The sequence below is a fragment of the Cygnus atratus genome, chromosome 4, assembly GCF_013377495.2.
Source record: "Cygnus atratus isolate AKBS03 ecotype Queensland, Australia chromosome 4, CAtr_DNAZoo_HiC_assembly, whole genome shotgun sequence".
NCBI classification, from domain to species: Eukaryota; Metazoa; Chordata; class Aves; order Anseriformes; family Anatidae; genus Cygnus; species Cygnus atratus.
Window position 1 is genome coordinate 74,501,489 of NC_066365.1, and position 23,112 is coordinate 74,524,600.

The following is a 23,112-nucleotide window of genomic DNA, read 5'->3' on the forward strand; positions in this document are numbered from 1 at the left end:
TGTACCCACTAGTCAGGGTGTTACAGCTTTGGGGACTTCAGCCCCTGGGTTCAGAGGTTTGTATTTGGATGGGATTTTTCTCAGATATGAGCAGGGTGACAGGAAAAAAATGTGTAGGCATATACGCAGAATACAGGCACACATACAGTGTAAGAAAACCAAATAAATTGATTTTTTGCTTTCAGAGCACATACCTTATTGGTTCAAATTTTGCACCACCAAAAAAAAAAAAAAGTGAAATTTGATCTTCCGATCACATTTAGATGGTGACTCTGGTCACTTTGCATGGTAGGGACAAGCTTTCCCCTAAAAATTCATCTGCAGCTTCCTTAATTTCTTAATCCTCCTGAAGATAATTACCAAGGGCTACAGCAGGGCCTGCAGTCCTTGTTCAGATCTCCAACATGAGTACAAAGGCTCAGCAAGATTTGAAATGACCTTTTATAAAATGCCCTATGGACTAAAACTCAAAAAGAACTTTCAAACCCCCAGCAGTATTGTTATAAAAAACGTATGTATTAGGAGAAAGAAAAGTTCTCAGCAGGATGTCCAGAGCCTCTCTTGACCAGGCAGTGGCAAATATGAAAGATGAGGCTCTTCCTGGGAGCATCCTACACCAAGATACAACTGGGATTTCAAAAACTGTACTGTGGCACAGGTCCTACGACATTTGGGCTCCGTGTTCTGCTTTTGATAATGCCCTGTTCTGTCTTTGATATTTTTCAGGCTGGATCATCAAAATGTGCTCGTACACTGACTGATCAGGCTAAAGTGCTGATGTATCACTCCCCATTTCTATATCTGAAGTTTTATTCCCATTTTCTATTTCTGAACCTTGGAAGTATCTGTTTCCTGAGCTCTTCAGGTGCCCAGTACTCTGTGTTTTCTTCCAGGCATCCCAACATCATCCATGCTCCTTAGAATCACCACTACATAGCCCAGTTCATAAACCCTCTATCAAAATGTCATTGTGTACTTGTGTGTATGAAAGCAAGGGCTAATTCCTTTCATATGTTATTCATTCCCTAAATAAGACCCCCAAACTCTCCCCTAAGATCTGCTTCCCATTGCCTACCAAGACAGTTGGATGTTCCAGCACGTACAAAGTCACCAGCCAGTGACCTATTCTGGGAACTCCCTGCCCACTTTTTTCATCCCAGTGTGATTGAATGAAGAAGCTATGGATGCACCCCGTACACATCTCTTTCAAGGGGCACGCTTATTTGCATGGTAATGAGGATGCTAATGAGCCCCTTGTCTTCAGATGCATGCGAGGTTCTAGAGGGTGAAAAGTAGCCAAAGCTGAAATTCAAGGAAGTCATGGCTGTGCTTTTTCCCAGTTTGTCTTTTTTATCTGGATGCTAAAACAAAGAATGTTGTACGGAAACTGCATTGTGCAATGAAGCACTAAACGCTAGATGTAAATTATTATTTTAACAGCCAACAGGCTGTTTAAGCAAGCACCAATCTCTTAAGTAGCCTGGCTCAAGCAGTAATCACTGGCTTCATTTCTAAAGAGTTTCTTCTTTTATTTGCTTTGTTACCATATCTTTTTCTTTTCCTCTCTCTCAAGTTAAAATAAATGCTACATAAAGCCACAGCTCCTCTAGGAATGAAGAGCACTGCAAATAGGGTCCACAACAACACCATAGAAGAGATGATGGTAATAAACCCCATTCTGCGGTGGGTAAACTGAGGCACAGAACCTCTCCACTGATAAAGGTATGAGTAGGATTACAAGCTTGATGGGCTCCTTCACCTGTCTTGGCCCCAGATGCTCACACTGAGGACACCACAAGGTCTCCCTGCAGAGCTGAGAACCAGGGAGCCCCTTGCAGGTAGCACATGGCCTCGGAGGCTGGTTTCCACTAGGATGGAGCATGGACCAGCCCAGGCAGGAAAACACACACAGCTGTTATTGCTGAGACCTGAGACTGAGAAGAGGAATTGATGCTGGTCTTAGAAACCCACCGCTGGTCCTAGGAACCCACCGCTGGTCCACATTGTATCAGGATGGTGTGGGGGTGTCCTGGAGGTGGGCTGTGGGCTGCACAAGGAAAGGAGAAGTCTCAGAACTTTGGCTGGGTGGAGAACAGGAGACATTAAGGAAATGGAGATTTCCCCCAGCACCCCTGGGGTCTTTAGCTCCTGGTGAACCAAACACTCGGGGTGGCGTTTCTGCTGTGGTTGGAATTCAACATGATGATTCAAGCAGCCTAGCACCAATCTATAAATCTCAGCCCTGTCCCAGAAGGAATAAATCCCTTTAAGCAAACACAGCCACAGGAGGAGCACTACATCCCCAGCACTACTTCTCTGTTCAAAATTGTGGGCTCCAACACCAGGGGCTGCTCATTACTCCACAAACGCCATCCATCTCCGTTCTGGCCCCGGGTCTTTTCCATGCAGAGACATCAGCCCTGCTGGCTGTCCTTATTCAGTGCCTCCTGCAGCACATATTGACACCAGCATGTGCTCCAGCCCTTTGACTTGAGTTGGCCTTCGGCAGATATTTAGGCCACACGTCTGCATATGTGTTTTCCCTCCCTAAGCATCAGAAAATGCTGAGATCTGTCTGCGATGGGGTAGCCCACGTACCTGACACACTGACTCTGACTGCAGACTCTGGGCTGATTAGGAATGGGTGTAGGAAAGCTTTGCTGAAATCAGAGCTTTGGGTTTCCTGGATGATGGGTTTTCTCCAAATAAATAAATAAATAAATAAGGAAGAAAAAAGAAAAAAAGAAGAAAAAAAAAAACCACTGGGAAGCTTTAGTGCAGTCTGTGGAAGTTCAGAGCTTCGGTCCTGAATTTCTGGCTCCTGGCACCTCTTTTGCTGTTTTGACACCAGGCTTTTGAGCATGGGGAAAATAATAATGATATCCAGCGCTAATGTTATTTACTAAAATACAAATTAACGCTCAGTCACATGGTGGCATGATTTGTCATCCAGAGCTAAAATTAAGAGAAATTAAGGCTGAGTCAGAAAGTTATTTCAGATCTGAGTAAGGAATGCTAAGTGATGGGGCCATGTGAGAGCAACACTGACATCTTCTGGCTGCAAAAAAAAAACCTCCCCATCTTTTACATCAAGAGCCAGCGGGAAACTCCAGCACAGAAGTATAAATCGGGGTTTGGGTGGGCAAAAGAGCTTTTCCAAGTAGCAGGAATTAACATAATTAACATTCATAACATAGTTTACTTCCATAACGTAATTAACAGCCTGTCTCCAAGCTCTATGGGCTTGACCTGGTGGCTCACAACCGCACTGGGTCTGTTGCTCTGAGCCCTTTTGCAGTGGGGGGTTAGGATGCTCCTGCCAAGAGCATGGTGTTATCCATCTTTTTTGCTCCATGTCCTCCGGTCCTGCAGTGCCCAGATCTTCACTCTGGTCGCAATGGCATTGCAAGCCAAGGACCTAATAAAATCATGCTTTCAGCCTCCTCTGCAAGGCCTGCCTTCCAGACAGGGCTCTCCACCACCCTTGCTACCCTGTACTACCATGTCCTCCCCCTTCTAACCTTATTTCTTTTAATCTCTTCCAAGGTTCTTTCTTCCCATCTCTGAAGCCCTCAGAAATGGTCTTCAAGGTCATCTTCTGGCTGGGATACTTCAACAGCTGCGTGAACCCCATCATCTACCCCTGCTCCAGCAAGGAGTTCAAGCGAGCCTTCATCAGGCTGCTCAAGTGCCAATGCCACCGGCGAAGACGTCCCATCTGGCGTGTCTATGACCACCACTGGCGAGGGGCCTCCATGAACAGCTCCGTGCAAGGCTCCGAGACGGACCTGAGGCCCAGGATCAGCACCCTGCACAGCTCATTCCTATTTAACTCCTCCTTGCAGGAGAGGGCCGGTAAAAGGCGAACGCTCAGCTTCAAGGGCTGGAAAATGCTCACTCCTTTCCAGAAGCCAGCGTCCACCCAGCTGAAGGAAAAGATGAACAGCCTTTCTAACAAAATCCGGGGTGGCTCCAGCAAAGGGGGGGTGACAGCCTCCTACAAAACGGAGGTGGAGTCTGTCTCTATTGGGATCCCTCATGACTTTACGGAAACCATTGACTATCAAACCTATGACTTAACAGACTGCTGTGGGCTGAGAGAGACAGATATCTGAAGGCACCAGGACAGCTCTCAATGGTTTCTTTAGCGGTATCTAGCAGAAACGTGAAGGGATACCACCTGTGGGTCTGTCAGGCAGACTGGAAGCAGCAATCAGGTATAAAATGCAGTTGCCCAAAGGTTGTACAAGCTTTCCCCATGGGGAGGTCAGCCCTTCTATGGGGTTATGGGTTCCTCAAATACGAGCCGATGGCACATCCCATTTTAACGAGCTGTGGCAAGAGGGGAAGGTGTGGGGTGGATATGGCCTTAGGAAAAGAGCTGTTTCCTCCCATGGGATGGTTCTCTTTGACTTTGGAAGAAGCTGTGCAGTTAAGGGAAACCAGGACATCTCCTTTGCCTTAAAAACACCACCACAAAAGCTACTGGAAGGATTGAACCCCAACAGGTGCCAACTCTGCCTTAGCACACATGATAACATTTCCATCCAGAGGCAGCATCCCAAACGGATGTTGTGAGCAGTAGCTGGCAGCTGACCCTTTAGACAGTGGGCTGGGGGCTTGTAGGGCTACAGGGCTGGACAGGACCTGTAGCCCAAGCCTTTGCTTTCAAGGGTGAGCAGACTGTGGTATTCCCGAGCAGAGCTGGGGGATCCCGGCTCTCAGCCATTCTGTTTGCAGTGCCCACAGCTTTGCCACTTCTACGCAGCCTGGTTTTAGGCCAGAAGAGCAGTCCAGACATATACACTGATGCCAACGGGTGTGCAGGACTCTCTTCTCTAACTCCAACCTGCGACGTTTCTCATTTCACTTTCCAGTGAGAAATTTGCAACCCATCTTGTTCTGGCCTGCATCCCTCTGTGACGTGGAGACACAGCAACTCCTTTTGATGTTGGCCATCCCCGGTCTTTTTCTCTCCCCTTCTTATCCCCACTTGCTGTTTCTCTCAAACAACATGGAATAAAGATGCATTCCTAGCTGTAGCTGAGGAAGGTGGGGTGGGTGAGGCTGGGCCTGTTCCCATTACTCACAGAGCCACAGCTTAAACGGAGCTGAAGTGCAGTGGGAGCTCCCTCTAGTGGATCCATCTTCTCCCCAGTCAGGGCCAAACCAGGGCACAAGGAAACGGTCTGATTGAACCAGGGGAGGTTTAGGTTGGATATCAAGGGGAATTTCTTCATGGTGAGGGTGATCAAGCACTGGAACGGGCTGCTCAAAGAAGTGGTGGGGTCCCCACCCCTGGAGGCATTCAAGAGACGTGTGGATGTGGCACTCAGGGACCTGGTTTAGTGATGGGTCTCAGTAGGTCAGGATGATGGTTGGCCTGGAGGGTCTTGAAGCTCTTCCCTAGCCTAAAGGATTCTGTGATTCTAGACTCAGAACTCTTTGCCCAAGTGGCTTCCCCCATTCCTGACACATCAAATCACATTTGTTGGCTAGCAGCAATTAGTCTTGGTTAGTGTGGCCAAAAGCAGTGTTGATAAAGTTTGTTTGTTTGTTTTCCCTGCTCACAGTCCCCGAGTGTGAGGTCCCCTCAAAAAAGTATTGTGTCCTCCTCTCAGGTCTGCAGGGAGGCTGGAGCTGTGACCGCACAGCCCACCCCAGCCAGGCTCACAGCCCCTGTGCTTTGCAGCTCAGAAAACGGGTCACCCAAACACTGCTTGGGCTCGTGTTTGGGGCACAGTTGCTATCAATGACAGACAATGAGCCCCAGAGTTTCCACAAAGAATTTTCATTAGATTTAGACACAGGCAGAGGCACAAGATGCACAGGTGTTGGAGGCGAGGTCTGGGTCTGAGGGTGAATAAAGAATAGGAACATGAAGCCCAAGGGTGGAGACACGGTGCTGAGTATGTCCTGGATGGAAACTCGTCCACACCAGCACTGTCCCCCAAACCCATTAGGCATATTCATGAATGTGCCTACTGCACATCCAGCTAATCCTCTTAAGGGTGGCTATCAAAGGAGATGGAAGGGTCCTAGGCACAGCAAGGAGAACACGACTTTCTTTCTGCTGGTCATCAGTTTTAAAGGGAATCAAAACCGAGGAAAATGTATACTTATTTTCTTTTTTACTTTCTTTCATGCTGAGACATTCACAGTGGGCCCTACCTCAGCACCCATAACACCCTCCTGCCTTTTACTCAGTACAATGGACTCTGAACTGGATGCACAAAGACCTGCAGATTTTGTCCAAATATTTTCCTCCTAGCAGTTAACCCCAACAAGACATATGGGCTGCACTGCACTGGGCACTGGGGAGAGGGCAGCCCAATTTAACAATTGCTGGCAAGCCGCTCATTCCCAAGAGTGAGTTGAAATTACCTCTTGCACTTCTCCCTGGTCTTTTAAATTTCCTTCTTTCTTTTTTCCAATTTTGAAATATTTGTATTTACAACCTCCAGTCCCTTGAAATCATGAAGAAGGGAAAGAAAGACTAGTTCGGGGTTTTTCTGCCTCTCCACCCCAATCCTTTACAGACCTACAGGAGAGAAAATGAGGATAAAGTCTGTTTAAGCACACACATGCATATTATGTACCTACTTCTCACCTAAGCCAGGGCCCTTCTTTCATTTAGCACCTTGCATCTGAAGAGTCCATGCCAGGACTGGAATCTGTACATGCAGAGCTTCATTTAGGGGAATTGGGGCTGCCTTTGCTGGCAGGGGGAGGACAGTGTTGTACGAAATACACCCAGAGTATCTAAGCTTGTGCTTTTCCCTCTGAATCCCATAATTTCTGAGCTCTCCCAACTTTGGAAAAATAGGCTCAGACCTTCAGGAAGCAAATTCGGTCTGACCTCGTAGACTTTTCTGGACAGCTATGTGTGTGACCCACGGAGGGTACGGCCCCATTTCTCCAAATTCACCAAGCAGGCCATTTCCCAAAACCCCCATCCCTTGGTTACCCAGCAGCTCTCACCTCATCGTGCCGGCTTTGTGTCCCTATCGCATCACCAGACCTTGCTGCTTCGACGAGCCGAGTGTTGAGGATGGTGAAGAGCAGCTTCAATGCCAGGAGACTCTCACGAGTCCCATCCGAGGAGGAAAGAAGGTCCCCGTCCGCCTGAGCTGGACTGCAGTTGGGTTGCATTACTATTGTTTACAGTGTGTATATAAGTGTACATTTCCTTTAGCAGACATTGGAATTTTTTATGTATAGATTTTTATTTTTCATCCACAGACATATTTATTAGCTGGAGTATTTCTGTTTTGTGATTCAAGTAATGTCAGATTGATGTAAGCTCTATGAAACAGAATGCACATATTTTTGTTTATTTGTACCAAATACATGCACAAACCCGTCTAAAACATTCCCATGAACTGTGTCTGATTTTTTGAACAGAGATTGTAGTGGATGAAGGAGGGAGGGAGGAAGCAAAACCTGCATATTATCAGCCCTTGTGTTTTTCTCAAAGGATTTTTTTTTTAATTACACAAGGATTATTCCCATGTGCAAGAATTTATGACAAAAAAAAATTAGAAAATGATATTCTCTGCCTCATGCCACACAGGGGTGACAGGGTTGCACCAGCTGTGTCTTCTCCCAGATACAACCTGCTGCAGGAGGGATATGGATGCAGCCATGAGCCATGGGAGAGGAGAAGGGCAAGCGGAGGGAAGGTTATTGTGTGAGTTATGGTCAGGAGCAGGTCCAGTGAAAGAATTTCCATCAGAGTAGGATTTTTAAATGAAATCTGAAATTTTAATTTGTTGAAGATTTCTATGGAAAAAAATATCATTTTTCTTCTAAAGTCAAAATTCCATCATCACAAAAATACTACCCATGGTGAAATGGAAATAACATTTCTTATGCTCACTCCGGGTAATCAATTTCACAAAATGCAGCCTGACGGCACATCTAGATACCGGGCAGAGGTGCCTCGGGGCTGGGGATCATGGCATGATCTCAGAGCTGGAGAGCCCAAAGGGGACAACAGGAAAAGAAGGCAAGACACCCAGCCCACAGGACCCTAGGGAAACATGATATAACAGAGATTGAAATGCAATGAGGGGAGAAGCAGAGCTCTGAAAGCATTTTACAGTATCCCAGAAATATTTCTTTACAGTGCAAATGACTGAATGTGGCCCAAGGCTGTCTGTTCTTCAGGGACAGCTCTGGACAGGGGAGAAGTGAGCAGTCACTGACTGCAGCTCCACAGCTCCAGGAGAAGATTGTCCTGGCCTCCCCACATATTTTTTTGTGTGTGTGCATGGTTGAGTCAGATTGATGTTGAGGATGCTGTGTCCTCTTGTGAGCCCACAGAAAAAGATGCTCTTGACTGATGCCACTTACATTTTTCTAAATGGACTAACAAGACAGGCTGCTGCCCTGCTAGGATGCCAGGAGGAAAATTAGGTGCTTCTCTGTTAATTTTCTCTAGGGCTTGATAAGCAAGACCCATGCCATGGTCACAAGGACTGAATGAGCCTTTGGAACAACAGTGCTATCCTGGGCATGTTGCTGTGGGCATCCTTCCTCACCCCCAGTTTAATCCATGGAGAACATTGTATGGCCTGCATAACAAAGAGAGGGTCAGGGGCCAGGCTGATGCTGGTCCAGCTTCCCTCACAGTCTGGCTCAGCAATCTCATCTCATTGGGTCAATATTTGATAACAGTAACAGGGAAAACTGAATGTTAAGGTTTTCTGGGAAAGAGATGGCAAATAACGTGGAAAACATCTTTGCACCTCTGAATAAATCTATCATGTACCTCTAATTTGACTACCGCCTATTGTTCTGATTAGCCCAGCTGAAAAAGAATAAAACGGATTTAGAAAAGGTTCAGAAAAGGCTGACAAAGATGACCAAAGATATGGGGTAGTTTCTGTATGAAGAACAATTAAATCAAAGTGCATTTTCCTGGAAAATAGAGGTGACTGAGGAGTAACACGGTGGAGGTCGATAAAATCAGGAGTGTCAGAGAGAAGACAAATAGTGGATGATTGTTTGCTGTTTCTCATAATACAAGAACTAAATGACATCAAATCCAATTATCAAAATGAACAAAGCGAGGTAATTCTTCACATGGCACATACTTAAATCATAGAATTCATCACCACGAGATATTGCATCTGCCAAAAGTTTATAGGGGTTAGAAGGGCAATTAGGTGCCTCCATGATAGAAAAGCCCATCAAGGGCTGTTGGAAACATTTATATAATCTCTGAGCTGAAAAGTCCCCGAGGCAGTGATTGTTGTCAGCTGGGAGAATATTTCAAGGGATATCACTGCAGGCTTTTCCTTCCCCTCTATCCCTCCTGAAGTTTCTACTGTTAGAAAGCAGCTACTCAGATGGAAGGACCCAGACTCTGAACTGGTATTGGAATTTGTAAATATTCTTTATTTGGACATTGGGTAGCCCATCCCATGGTTAAATTGTTCATTTCTCTGCCAATAGGCTAAAATGGGCATATATACTGAAAACTCAAGGTTAGTCTTCAATGCGTATTAGGTCAACAAGGCCATACTATTTTGCCATCCCTGTGTTCAGTTTCCCACTGGGAAATTTCTGTTACTGAATACCACTCAGAAATTAAAAAGCAGCCCCTAACTAGACTGACTTTGAAGGCCTTCCCACAGAAGGCAGGCTTGTAGCTGGGGCTGGGAGTTACCTAGATATTTCCAAAGAAACTTCAGCCATTTGGTGCAATGGTTTCCATTTCTTTTCCAGTTTTGGACATCTAAATATCCCTCCATGGAGGTGCAGACCACATGTAGTGACAATAAAACCATGGAAAAGTATATATTCTGTACTTAGCTAGCTTCTGCTCATGGATTAAGACATCTCCATTAAAATAAGGCATCTACTTATGAGCCAGATGATTAAATTCCATTATGGGGAACTAGGGCAAAAAATCTGTTGTCTGAAGATAAGTGTTTCATGCCATTTGAACCATCTGAAGCTATCTAAGACATCTGTACATGGCTAGGAAATAAGACATAAAACCTGTTGTGCAAAATTTATGGAGGGGCATAGTGAAAGTCAACGATCTCTAAGCTTGGTAGATGCCGGGCAAAGAGAAGGCAGAAAGTTAGGTTCTGGTCCCTTTTCCCTTGGGAAAAGAGAACAAAGATATTTATTGTGGTTCAGTGTATTATCAAAAGTTAGCCCAACTTCTGACTTGCAGGATGAACCACACAGCCCAGTCCCTTGGGAGTCCTGGGAGGCAGAATTATGAGGGGGTAGGAAGAAGTCAGAGATCGTAACCTATCTAAAAGTCCCCTGAGGCAAGAAAAAGAGGGCTTAGAGCAAAATGTTCAGTTCCATTCAGTTCAATAAACCATATTTATCTAACTTTAAAGGTTTCCTTTGTGCAATCCCAGCGGATAATAGATGCCTTGGGGTTTGGAGGGTGGGGTCTAGGCATCAAAAATAATTTTTTGCGCTTTTCCTAGAAACATTATCTCCCTTTTATTATGCCCAGCTCTACCATTTCATTTTCATAATGCAGTCACAAGCAGGACATTTCACACAGTTTGAGAATTGCTGGATTTATAACCCTTACCTTCAAAAAATCTGAAGAAAGTCCATGGTAGGTTCAGATGACCATTGTTAACATCTTACTAAGACCTTAAAGAAAGTATCTGGATATTAAAAAAAAAAAAAAAAAAAAGGCCAAATCCAGCTTTTGTGATCAATATTTACACTTCTTCCACAGCTACTATCTTCTGGATCACATCAGTAAATAATAAAACATAAAAATCCTGAAGCATTATAATCGATTCTGAAATTTTACTGAAATCTAACCACAATTAAGTAGCAGCTCAGAGATACAGCACTGCCTGGTCAAACCCCATTGCTGTCTCCTAGCAGATCTGTGGTTGCCACGCAGTAAAGCCTAATAGCACATGGACCAAAAATCTGAGTTGTTTTGTGGCAGGAGGGTGTTTTTGGAAAGAGAAGGTTCCTAGTCCTGTCCAGAAGCATAAGGCATGGTTACACAAAGACTACCATCACAAGAGAGTTTATCCTTGTAAAACTGAGAGTTTCCATTTCCAGAGTTCAAAAGAAGGTGTTTCAAAAACCTAAAATTAATGAAGAAGAAAAAAAAATAATTTAAAAAGATCCTGAAAAGCCCAAAGACCAGCATTACACTGACTCGAGCATGCACGCATGCACGGGGAAACTACAGTTACGTTGTTATCCAAAGAGCTCTTTGTCATTTACCAGTTGCCTTGACACAGATTGGAATTTTAAACTATTTATTGGAAAAAGGGAATGCCCTTGGGTAACCCTGTGTTTGATCACAGCAAGGTAGTTTTATGGGTTTAAAAGGCTTGCTACCTTGGCAGCGCTAATGTTAATCTGTGAGTAAATTGCCATTGTTTTATGCATGTTTATTACTACAGCTTTCAACAAATGATTCACAGCACAAATCCAATTTAACTTTGACTGCTGTTGCGCTTTCATTTCTAACTGTTTTAGGCTTGCAAGTGTAAGTGTTGCTTCTCAAAGCTTTAGGGTATGGGGGTTTTGACAGCATATATTTATATATATGTTTAAATAGATATGTCTACTTAGATACACATATGAACATTTATATATTTTGTACTTCAAATACTTATTCACATTCTCTTGCCCAAAGCACTCCTCCGTCTATGACTAGCTTCAAACCCAGGTTGTGTCCCATGTCACAAGACAAAAGCTACTACCCAAAAGATGGTACGTAAAGAGCAGCTGTTGAACCACCATTTAGGTGATGCAAAAATGAGTAAAGAGTTTTTCAATAATCCATTACTAAAATTAGTTGCCCAGAAAGGATGTGGAGTCTGCATCACTGGATTCTAGACAAATATTTGTCTTAGGTAATGTTTTAGATAGGATGGATCCTGCTACAGGTGGTGAGGTGATCTAAGCCTTCTGAGGTCCCTTTGAGGCGTATTGTTCTATGCTGGATGCTGTTCCATATGTTCTCCTCCCTACCCCATATATAAGGAATTAGAAAAACGTATTTTCTAATTTTGTGAATCAGTCATTCATTGCAAAATGCTCTACAGGTATTAACCCCACCTCAAGTTTTTAAAATCTAGGTTCTATAGGGAAATCTGGGTTCTGCACAGGGAAGTCACAGATGATATAGTACAGACTGTGTTTATGAAAACTAAAGAAAATATGAAGTAGAAGACATTTTAAGGCTCATGGAGGAAAGGATTAGTTTCAAATTCAGGACCCAAATGATCCTTGCAGACTTAAGGAATGGCTTCAAACAAATATGATTCCTTTGACATGATACGATAAGTTTAAAGTTCAACACTTTTGGTGGGAAGAATATAATTACTTCCTTCAGTTTTCCTTGCTTTGAAACTGCACTTGCAAAAAGCTGAAGACCTGATGTTTGTCTTTGTAAAGACTTCTGCTAAGGGTTGCCGAAGTCAGTGGACTTTGGGGCCTAACATACTAATCCATACCAGAAAAAAAAAAAAAAAAAAAAAAAAGTAGGTTCTCCAGCAACAACACACAGTGGATAAAATTTGCAAGGTCCAGAAAAATCTGCCTGATGTCAATTTGAAATCAGTTGTTACCTTTGTGACTATGTCTGTACCAGCAACTGGTGTGTGCCTAGGACTTGGCCTGGTCCTGAGGCCGACCACATGCAACAACAGCAATGAAACAGTGAAAATCTCCCTCAGCCTTCACCGCAGCCTGCCTGGGGAAGTGTGTCTGGACCAAACAGTCCCCAGAAATCCCCTGCAAGGATGCCAAAACCAAGCAAGAGACTGCATTAATAAGTTGCCTGTAAAAGGAATAAACAATCTCCTGGTGATTAATTTACTAGAATTACTGTTTTCCCTTTCCTTTCCAGTCTCCACTTTCTCCTGTAAGCCTCTAAACAATCATCCTTCCTCTAGCACAACGCTATTCCTGAGTTAATACGTGTTTTATTCCTGAGTTATACGTGCTTTAACTGAGCTCTTCTCTCTGCAGACCACATCTACAACAGTGGTCTGGGATCTGGGAGAGCAGGACTCTTCCATTCAACAGGTAACAGGCTGATAAAGCTGCTGACGGGAACCTGGGGTTAGGTAAATTCAAATGAAAAACAAAGTGAACTCAGGGAGTAATTAAAAACTGGAGCAAATTCTCTCAAAGATGTGAGATGTTTTTGAAATGCAAAGCTTTGGAGAGAGGAAAAAAGAAAACCATTTTAGAATGCATGCTCTAGCTCGGGAAGAAGTAATGGGCTTGATGCAAAAATTTGCTCTCCTGCCCTTCCTATACAGGAGGTCAGGCTAAATTGTCTTAATATGCTGTCTGGCTTTAAAAATAAATGTTTTTTCTGCCTGACTTGGCAAGCCCTGCTGAGTTTAAAATATTGCCAAAAGATTGCACCTGTTTTGGTGAAAGGAGAAAACAGATTCTGCTGAGCCTCCTGCTGCTGACCAAAGGAACCTGGGTGCAAAGACCACTTCCCTTCTCTTCTCTTCCCCTCTCCTCCTTCTCTTTAGAGTCTGAGGCACTTGTTTATTTCTTACTTTATCTTTGGTGACCATTTTCTTTGCATTTCATTTTTCTATCAAGGGCCCCTGCAGCTATATTTAGCTGGTGGAAATTGGCCAGACGGTTAGACAAGTCCTTTTTTTTATTTTATTACTTTTTTCATTTAGGTATTTATTTTGGAGGGATTTATTAGAAGAGAAAGGAAAGTGACCAACAGCCTGAGAGGTGCATCTCTCTGTCCTCTCTTTACACCAAGCTGCCTGGGGCTTCCACCTTCTGAACTCTGACACAAGATGAATATTTGTTCCCTTTCTGCTCTCTGTGGTTGGGTGTACTTCACTTATGGTTTATAGACCATCCAGTTCATCCTCACCATCTGTTTTCCAGTGGAGTCCTATCCTATTTATCCTATTTTAATATGAACTTTTTCCAAACTCTCATCATTAATTCTCTCTCTCCCCTTGAACTTTTCTGGGTCTATTATATCTTTTTCTTTTAGAATCTGTGGCCAGAGTTAACATGACTATTACAGCTGTAGTTCCACCAGGGATGCCATTAAGTGCATAACATCATTATGCACATGGCATGATGATACTTTTCCTTTATTCTCAGTTCTTTTCCTAATAATTCCTAACGTTGTATTGGCCCTTTTGACCTTTGCTGGGCACAGCGCTGAGATGTTCACAAAGTTCCAGCATCTTTCCTGAATGCTAACGACTACTTTTAAGTGCATGACCAGCTATGCATAGTTTTTTCCTCATCTACATTATTTTGCATTCATTAGTACCAAATTCATCACCTGGCAATCCAATATCATGAAACCTTTCCCACAAGTGTTGAAAATTAACTTTGACTACTCTGTATAATGAAGGATTGTCAGCAAACTGCTACCAAACTATTTATATCTTTCCCCAGATCTTTTTGGAATACAGTGACTAGTATGGGTCCCAGCACAACCTTAAGGAAATTTCTAATAAAATTCCTCCACTGTGAAAGATGCCTATTTAATCATAATTTTTTCTTCTTCTTCTCTGTTTATTCCATGATTTATTAAAGCAGAAGACCTTTTATCTTACCCTATGACTGCCTAGAAAAGTTAGGTAGACTGCTGAATATTATGCCCAGGACCGTAAACACTATGAAACCTTCATGAAAGAAGACAATATTGACTTATGGGAAAGAGAAGGGGAAGAGTGGTGGATGACATCACTTCAGAGGAATTTGCAAAGGCCAGTAGTGTATGGACACTGTGTACAGTGTGCATCTCATGCCAGCTTCACTAGATCAAATACTTTTTTCCATGGGAGCAATGGACAGCCTTAGAGCAAAGCCAATGTGACAGACAACTGCCAAGTAAGAAGGTCACGTATTTATTTTAAACAAGAAAACGGTACTTATGCCAATGTATTCCTAAAAATACTGTTAGCAACAGAGAAACAAAAGTCACAGGCAGTGAACAGAAAAAAACTCAAGCTCTGCATAAATAAGTTTATTCCCATTAATGGTTTAGGTAAATATAAAAATTAAAAAAAAAAAAAAATCCATAACTGCACTAGGTAACAAGTACCTAATGTATCTTAAAAATATTCCAGCCCCTAGGTCTCTTTGAGAGGTAATAACTAATGGAGGGATCGGGAACCAAAAGAACCGAGGAAGGATTTGGAAATATCTTCAAATGAATTAGGAATCTCTCAGCAGAGTGCAGAACAAAGGAGGAAAAGGCTTAGTGCACTGCAGCTCACTGTGAGGGAGGTTGAAAGAGGACCTGGATGAACCTCCTGCTTTGAGAGTCTTAGATCAAATAGAGCAGTGAGAATACCATCACTAGCTGTTTGAAGAGGAAAAAAGTAAAAAAAAAAAAAAAAAAAAAAAATTTAGCCTTCACATTTGCATAGACCATAAATAATTAATCAAGGAAAAGGAAAGAAAAGTTCAGTAAGTATTCTCTTTCCCCACGCAGGGAGGAAATCTGTGGGGAGGTGTCTGGTATTGATCAGGATGCATCAGTAGAGCTGCAGGCGGTGCCCCTGGGACCTGACCTTTTGGGGAGGGGGTGGAATTGCTGAGACAACCGGCTGCTGTGCACAAGGACCTTCACGAGTGGGTCCCAAGGAGGTCACAGCAGCAGTCAGGAGCTTGGAGCATGCACACAGGGAGAGGCTATGGGAGCTGGGTACATCCAGGATGGAGAAAAGAGAGTCTGAACAAGACCCTGAGCAACCTGAGCTGACCTTGAGGCTATCCCACGGTTGAGCAGGGTCTGAAATAGAGACCCACAACCTCGTTTATTCCTCAAGCCTATAATTCTTTGGAAAATGGAGTGCATACATCTATCTCTTCCCTTTAGGTGAGGCTTCTTCTGTAGGCTGCCATTTCTGTTGAGCTGAACTCCTCTGAGGCTCCAGTGCAAAAAGCCAACTTTTTTGCACGAACGCCTTGTGCAGAGCTTTGCAGCAGTCATTTTGTTCCAGAGAAAAGCAACGGGAGGGCGTGCTTAGAGGCTCCAAAAAGCCTTGGAAGAATCAGCTCCTGTCAAGCTACAGAGTGGCCATATCACACTCCTCCGGTGACCTCAGAGTTGGCCGGGCATATTTCTGGGAGGTACTGCACCGAGAAACATTGACTGCTGTCCAGAATATTAAAAATATCCATAATAAAAAGTAAAAAATTCTCTCCTTCCCTGCTGTTTTTGATTTGTGTCTATCAAGGGAAATCAGCGTCCCTGTTGTTTCAGTTCAGATGCACTCCTGAGGTCGGCACACCCCAAACCCTGATGGCGATGCTAAATCATTAATGACCTAGGTTTTCATCACCCGACTTAGTGCTGACTGGTCATGGCTCTTCATTACATCTGTGCTGTCATCAGGAGGGCTGGTGACAACAAGGGCAGCAAGGTCACGCAATATGTGTCCAAGGGAAGGGCCTTCCTACCCTGACACCACAATGTTTGCTATCTGAGTCTCACAAAATGGAGAATTCTAGGGCAGAAGAGGGGAACCGGCAGCTCACAACAGGAGCTAGCTATGACCCATTTTTCCAGGAGACCCCACATGTTTGGGGTCAATAACATCTCCCCCAGCATCTATCCCAGCCCAGCAGGGTCCGGGAGCCAGGACCCGCAGTCCTTCAGGGGCCACAAACAGAATTTGCCCAGACAATGGCAAAAGTTAAACCAAAAAATACCAGTCTCGTTTGGCTTTCTCTAAACCCCATCCAAAACAAAAGGCGTGTAAATATCATCAGCTGGAAAAGGATGGTGTGCTAACATTGCTGATGACTGAATGTTGTTTGTCATTAAAAGCAGAAAACAAATGGAGCGCAATCAAAAGAACCTAGACTTAGAGAGATTGAGTCACTTTTATGCTAATACATCTTCATCAGGCCTCCCCGGTGGATACGTAAAATGGTCTATTTATTGTAACCGAAGTTTATGATAAAAGTGCTATCATATTCTCCAGCTCTCATAAAGGTACATACACAGCTATTTAGAAAAAACTATTTTTCTCTCCTTTTCAGTCCTTCATAAATTCTCCCTGCCTTTTTTCTTTGGAAAGTGCTGCTTTCAAGCAAGGTGAACACAAATCATCTGCTCAGCTGTATGAGGGCAGGGGACAGCTCACCTGGGTACCACCTTCACCTCCCTCGTCCCTGTTCGAGCCCAGCCATATCATTAGTGGTACTAACTCGTTAACAATGGGCTGCACTTTCACAATGCTCTGAGCTGGCTCCAGACCCGTGGGCCACTCTTGACTCACAAATATTGCTCCTTCCATCAGTTGTCTCATTTCTGCGGGCTCCAGTGTCACAGCCACCTTGGCTGTTCCCTTCTCACCTGGGATTTGGGATGCCAGAGTTTAGTTTCCCATTATTTGCCTCTCCCTGGAGTGACAATCTGACACAAGCAGTGTGACACCGATTGCCTCGCACAGCTGAGGTGCTCAGCTTCATTCCCTGTGTTCTTCTCCTTCTCTTTATCCTCCTCCTTAATGACACTGAACTAAGAAGAAGAAAATTGTTGCAATTACTGAAAGGCTGTTGCTCTGATCTGAAATAGTTGTACTCCAACAAAGGCCCAAAATGCGGCTTTTAACCACAAAATGCCCTGATCTGAGGTGGTAAAATCAACTCGAAAGGAAATAAATATAAATCTTTGAGTTACTCTGATCTGCTGGGAGGGTTGCCAACAAGCAGTCCCCTATTAAAGCCTGCTGATCCTGCCGCTATCTCCCCTAACACTGTGCATTTCATGGTTCTGGCTGGCCCTGGTCTCCTTCTGAACAAGGAGTGCTACAAATCACATCAGCGTCTCTCCTTCTCTACCCACTTTAAAAATCTTGATTGTGGTCAGAATACCCTAAAAAAAAAAAAAAAAAAAAAAAACCTCTAAAACCTCCTCCCTCCCAAACCCCCTTCACCTGCATGCAATTTAACCCTCATCTCCACCACAGCAAGGACACCTGCTCTAGCTACCATATGCCCAATAAACCCACACTAATGACCTGGAAATCATTACTTACAAGAATAACACTCGGAGCCCTCTTTGCATTGTAGCCCGCACAACCCATGTTGTCCTACGGGGCAGACGTGGCACTGAAGGCCCTGCTGGATACCTGATGTGCCACGGGCAACACAAAAACCCACCAGACTGAGCCAAACTCACCCCAGTGGGTTGATTTCTCTGCCAAGTACATTAGAGATTACACTTGATTACATCAAAATTAATATTTTGGTCACACACATGAGCCCAAACTCACAGGTGAGGAAAGGCAAATAATCATAAATGACCAAGACTGAGATGAGAGCAGACCTACCAGTAAGTGCCTGCATAAAAAAGAGCCAGCAAAGTGTCTATTTACCCCTCTCCGAATGGCTCAAAATGTGCAGGGAAGCTGTCAAATTTGTCATATGGCTGCTGCTACCAGGGCTTTGACTTTCTGGAAAAGGGCCAGCATTTATGACGAAGTGTCTAAGAAAGCTCATTTGGTCAAAGCAAACACGGAGAGCCAGGGAGGTGCCGCCACCAACGTGCACCCAATGTTTTGGGGTGACGAGCACACAACTTGTATTTTCAACCTGCAGAAGAGCAAGTCCCAACACATCCATGGCCTTCTGCCTCATGTGGCATGAAACAGCCTATATTATTTCATATGCTTTTGCAAAATTGCCCCTAATTTGTGCTGTAAATAATACAAATGTTTTTAACCTCTCCCTGTGACTTAAGTTTCTCTAGGTCCTGGGTCCCAGTCACGACCGCATGCATGGTTTTGGCATTAGTTTTTTTGAAGACTGCACATTGATTTTTATGTGAAGGCACTATCAGTATTAGTCAGCATCCCACTATTTATAAATCTTGGTGTTTTGTTTGCTTTCCTGACTGCAATTATAGAGTGAAAAGAGGTTTGTATTGAACTGTCTGTCCTGATACAGAGGTGTCACTCTCAGGCGGGCACAGATTGCCTGAAAATCCTGTCCAGAGCAGGATTTGCTCAATTTTTTCTCCTCTCTTCAGCATTATCTTGCATTTTATCAGTGCTTAATTTCCTCTGCTATGTTGTTGTTAATTCCCTTGGCTTGTTTCAGCATCTCTGAAGCTCCTCCTTGCTTTTGACTACCTAAATTAGTTCTGTGCCATCAGCGGATTCATCTGCCTCTATTTCCAAGCCATGTGGCAGCCCATTAACCAGCACAGCACGGCTGGGACTAAGCACCAGACTGTGACTTCTGGCCATAACTGACCATGTAATCCCCTTCTGCTTTCCCCTAGGACAGTTGTAGGACCACAACAAGAGTTCCCCACTCATCCTGTGGCCCCGTAGCTCCTTCAGGAAGGTCTTTCTTCTCCATGAGCCGTTGGGTCCGTGCTCTCCTGCCGTAAGCTATCTCCCTGACATGTCATTATACTGCTTATAAACATCACTTCAAACTAATTTCCCCAGGACAGTTGTAAAGAGGGGTGACCTGTGATTCTCCCAGTCACACCTTAAGGCTTTTTGGATATAAGTGAAGCCTCTTCCCTATATCCCAGTCCTTAATGAGTCAGTCACCTCCTCATCTAAATTGCTTCCAAATGCTTTGGAAGATGCTTTGGACTCCCAGGAAAGACCTTCTGAGACAAGACAAGGGACATTCAAGGTTCATGGCAGGGTTTTTCTCCAGAGATCTGCAGGCAGGTCTATAGGGCCAGAGAGCTGGCATGCCTGCCCCATCTACATTTTACCCCAAAATCAAAACTGCAAAGTCTATCAGGGAGGGAGACCCTAGTGTGAGGCAGCTCGTACCTGAAAACTGTGCTGAAATAGTAGCATGGGGCAGCACTTCAGCTGATAGTGCCTCAGGGGGGGATTAGAAAGGGACTGCAAGCACCATTTTGAGAGTTGTTTTCCTTCTCAACCCACTCACACACCAAAACATAAACATTTTTAAGACATACATGCTCTCCAATTGCTCTTCTCAGTTGCCTCAGAGGGACCCCCAGCATGGGGAGAACCTCTCAGTTTATATACGTCTTTTATGTGCTTATATTCATATTTTATGTGTTCCAACTTCCATACTGAAACAGGATCAAGAGCATTACTGTGAGCTTCTGTAATGAAACAATTTCTATATCTGGGGCTCAACTTTAAATACTCCCTATAAATAATTCATCATCTTCTATGTCCTTGTGTCAATAGGGTCTTTGCCCATCAAATATGAAGGGCTAAGTAAAGCAGAAGGAACATTTTATATAAAGCTGTATGGAACATATGTAAAAAATCAGAATCAGCTGGACTGAGATGGAAATAGTGCCTTGTTACAGAAGGCAGATAATCACTAAATTAGCTCCTATGTGTCTACACGATGCAGAGCAATTGGCAACCAGCTACCTCCAATATCTTGACGTCATCATGAGTCTTCTTTTGTCATTAATGGTCTTTGGATGAAGTCCCAGACTCTTTGCTTTGTGTCCCAGTGCAAAACATCAACATTTTCCTGCTTGTTTGTTTGTTTTTCTTAAAGCTATTAAAACCTCAGTGCTTTACCCATTTTCAGGCACGTTGTGGTACATTAGAGTGTCAGTGAATGCACCCCTATGAGTGTGTCCACAACACTCAAACAGTCCCTCCAGGCAACACCTGGGGAAAGCTGATAGAGTTATGTATAGTTTGGTGGATCCATGCTGATTTACACAAATCTAACAAACTTTGTGCAGTGGGCAGTGAGTTTATCTTTAATTTTTCTTTTCTTGGTATTGTTTCCAAAGAGATTTTAAGCAACAGCAACCTATGAACTGTGATCATGCAAATCTTCCCCAGCACGCCAAGGAGAAGCCAAAGCCAAGACTGATGTCTGAAACCATTTGCGAGGGCAGAGAAAGCAATGTGTCACCGCTTGCTTTGACCCAAGCGAAGCACCGTCCGAGCCTCTCAGCCAGGCTCGTCTGGCCACTGCAGAAAGTGGGGGCGTTCGTATTTCATCCAGCTGACATGAATTCTCCAGCCCAGGAGACAAAACATCCCATTTGCACGTACTTTTGAGGGCACTGCAGGAGCATAGCTGTAGTTCGTGCCATAGCCATGAAACACGGTGCCACTGCACTACCATCTAACCTTCCTTCTGCCTCCCACCTTCTCTATCCAGATTTAACAGAGGTTAACCTCTTCTTCCTAAAATTACTGGCAGGGCTCTCCTAGATATTCAAAATCTGGCTGCTCACGATATTGAAAAGCCTGGAGAGCTTCAGCAGCTGCCTGGACGTGAGGCTGGGCACCCTGCTTGGGGTGCTACCAGTCCCAACCAACTCTGCTCAATGGTACCAGTTTGCTGGTCAACTTCCCAAATTCCTTAATATTTCACTACCGTTTCTAAGCGGTCCCTGCCCTCCTCCTGTCCCCAATTTCATGTCGTGCCATTCCTCACCTGCCTACAGATGTGCTCTTGGCCCAGCACGGGGACATTTTGACTCTGGGCAGAGCTGGGGAGGGAGAAGCCTCCAGGGGAAGGAGCTGCTGGGAACCTCTTAAAACCTGTCTGCTCTCAAAATAAATAAATAAATAAATAAATTTAATTTCAGCAGATCTTCTTGCATAGGATTTTCACCTAATACTGGGCTCTTGTTCTCACCTCTGTCTCTTCTCCTCCTCCAGCTCCATTGGACTTTCCCTCTCTCCAGATGGGCCGAAGCAACCCGCATCCAACCGAGGGGTTGGGGGCAAGTTCGCAGTGGTGGCAGGCATGGGGGAGAGGGCAGAAGGGAGCAGGGATATCAGGGTTTTGTGTCCTGGTGTTGTGGAGACCAGCCACCTGTCATGCCACAAGGTGCTGGTCCCAAAGGGACCTGAAAAATAGGGGAGAAATTTCAGCCAAGGAGAAAAGAAGAGAGCCCTGCAAACCCCATGTTTACCTTGCTTACATTGTATTTGGGCCTGATTAAACATTACAGAAATTTATCCTCCCTAAACAAGACCCATCTGAACACGAGAACAAGTGTGTCGTGTCATTCTCTCTTCCCTGTGACTGCTGAACTTGCAAGACTTGATATTTTCCTGCTCATATAAATAGCCCTACATATTCTGAGTAGCCTTAGGCTCTCCTCTGTCCCAACCCAGGAGACAAAAGCCCCCTGGATGTTGGTTCATGGTAACTCCACACCATCCCTTGCTCTCAGGAGGCAAAGTACATTGGGATGCAGCAGCAGGACAAACATGGAGATGTTCACCTTTTTTATTATTATTTTTTAACCAAAGTAACAAAGTATCTTCGGGTATCTTCCCCCATCCCACTTTTTGATAAAGAAACTTCCTCCACACACCAATCTTCCCGAGCAAAAAGGCTCCATACGTCCAACACCGGGTCAGGAACTTGCTGCAGAAGAAAACTCTTCGGAGCAGAAGACACGGCCAGCTACCTTCAGGTGAAGAGAAAAGGCTCAGCATTTCTCACTTGCAGTGCAGTGACCCATCAAATACTTCCAGGGGCATAAAAATTTGCATTACTTCCCGATGTCATTTATATCCCGCAACCAGCACAGAGCATCTCTCTCTTGGAGATCCCTCTCCCAGCATCACGTCCTTGCTCCTTCTCTACCTTGTTAGTCTCTCTTTCTTTCTCCTTACCCAGAGGAAAACTCTTCTCTGTGCCCCTAGGACTGGTCAATGGACTGGCTACATCCACCCCAACCCACGTCCTCCAGCACCCTGCCCCATCCCAGGAGGGACGGCGGTGGGTTGCTTTGGGTCCCGAAGAACACATCCCAGCTGTCCTCAGAGCAGGGGTGAGCAGCAAGGAGCCTCGCTTGGCTCGGCAAGGCTCCTTCTTTCACTCTCATGCATTTCCCAGCGGAAATCTTTGTCCTGGAGCAGCAGGCGTGGCTGCGGTGACGCCAGCGCATAGCAAGGACATGACACTGCGAAGGGCCGAGGGGACGGGAAGGAGGGTGGAGAGTGCACGGCCGGAGAGCTTCAGGAAGGGATCTTGGTGGGAAATGAGCTCAGAGCCAGGCTGATTAGCTCAGGGTCGTGCGGCTGCTCTGCAGAGTCAACTGCATCGGCAGTGTCTGCGTAGGAGATCCCTGGGAGGGACAGTCGTTGTAATTCTCTCCCTAAATGTATATATATAAAGAGTGTGTTCACCAAA

The 23,112-nt window shown here is 44.6% G+C and overlaps 1 protein-coding gene across 3 annotated transcripts in view; it reads left to right on the top strand.

Annotated features, from left to right (window-relative positions):
- ADRA1D (adrenoceptor alpha 1D) overlaps window positions 1-19,290 on the top strand; it is a 55,668-nt gene extending 36,378 nt beyond the window's left edge. The window contains exon 2 of one of the 3 annotated variants that reach the window (XM_035547179.2): window positions 3,547-7,372. In XM_035547179.2, the coding sequence (XP_035403072.1) occupies window positions 3,547-4,115 (569 nt within the window). In that variant the 3' untranslated portion in view covers window positions 4,116-7,372. Of the gene's footprint in view, window positions 1-1,573; window positions 1,609-3,546; window positions 7,373-19,264 lie in introns of those variants that run through there. The other 2 variants (XM_035547183.2, XM_035547182.2) reach the window with 2 other exon arrangements.
- Window positions 19,291-23,112: the final 3,822 nt, after the last annotated feature.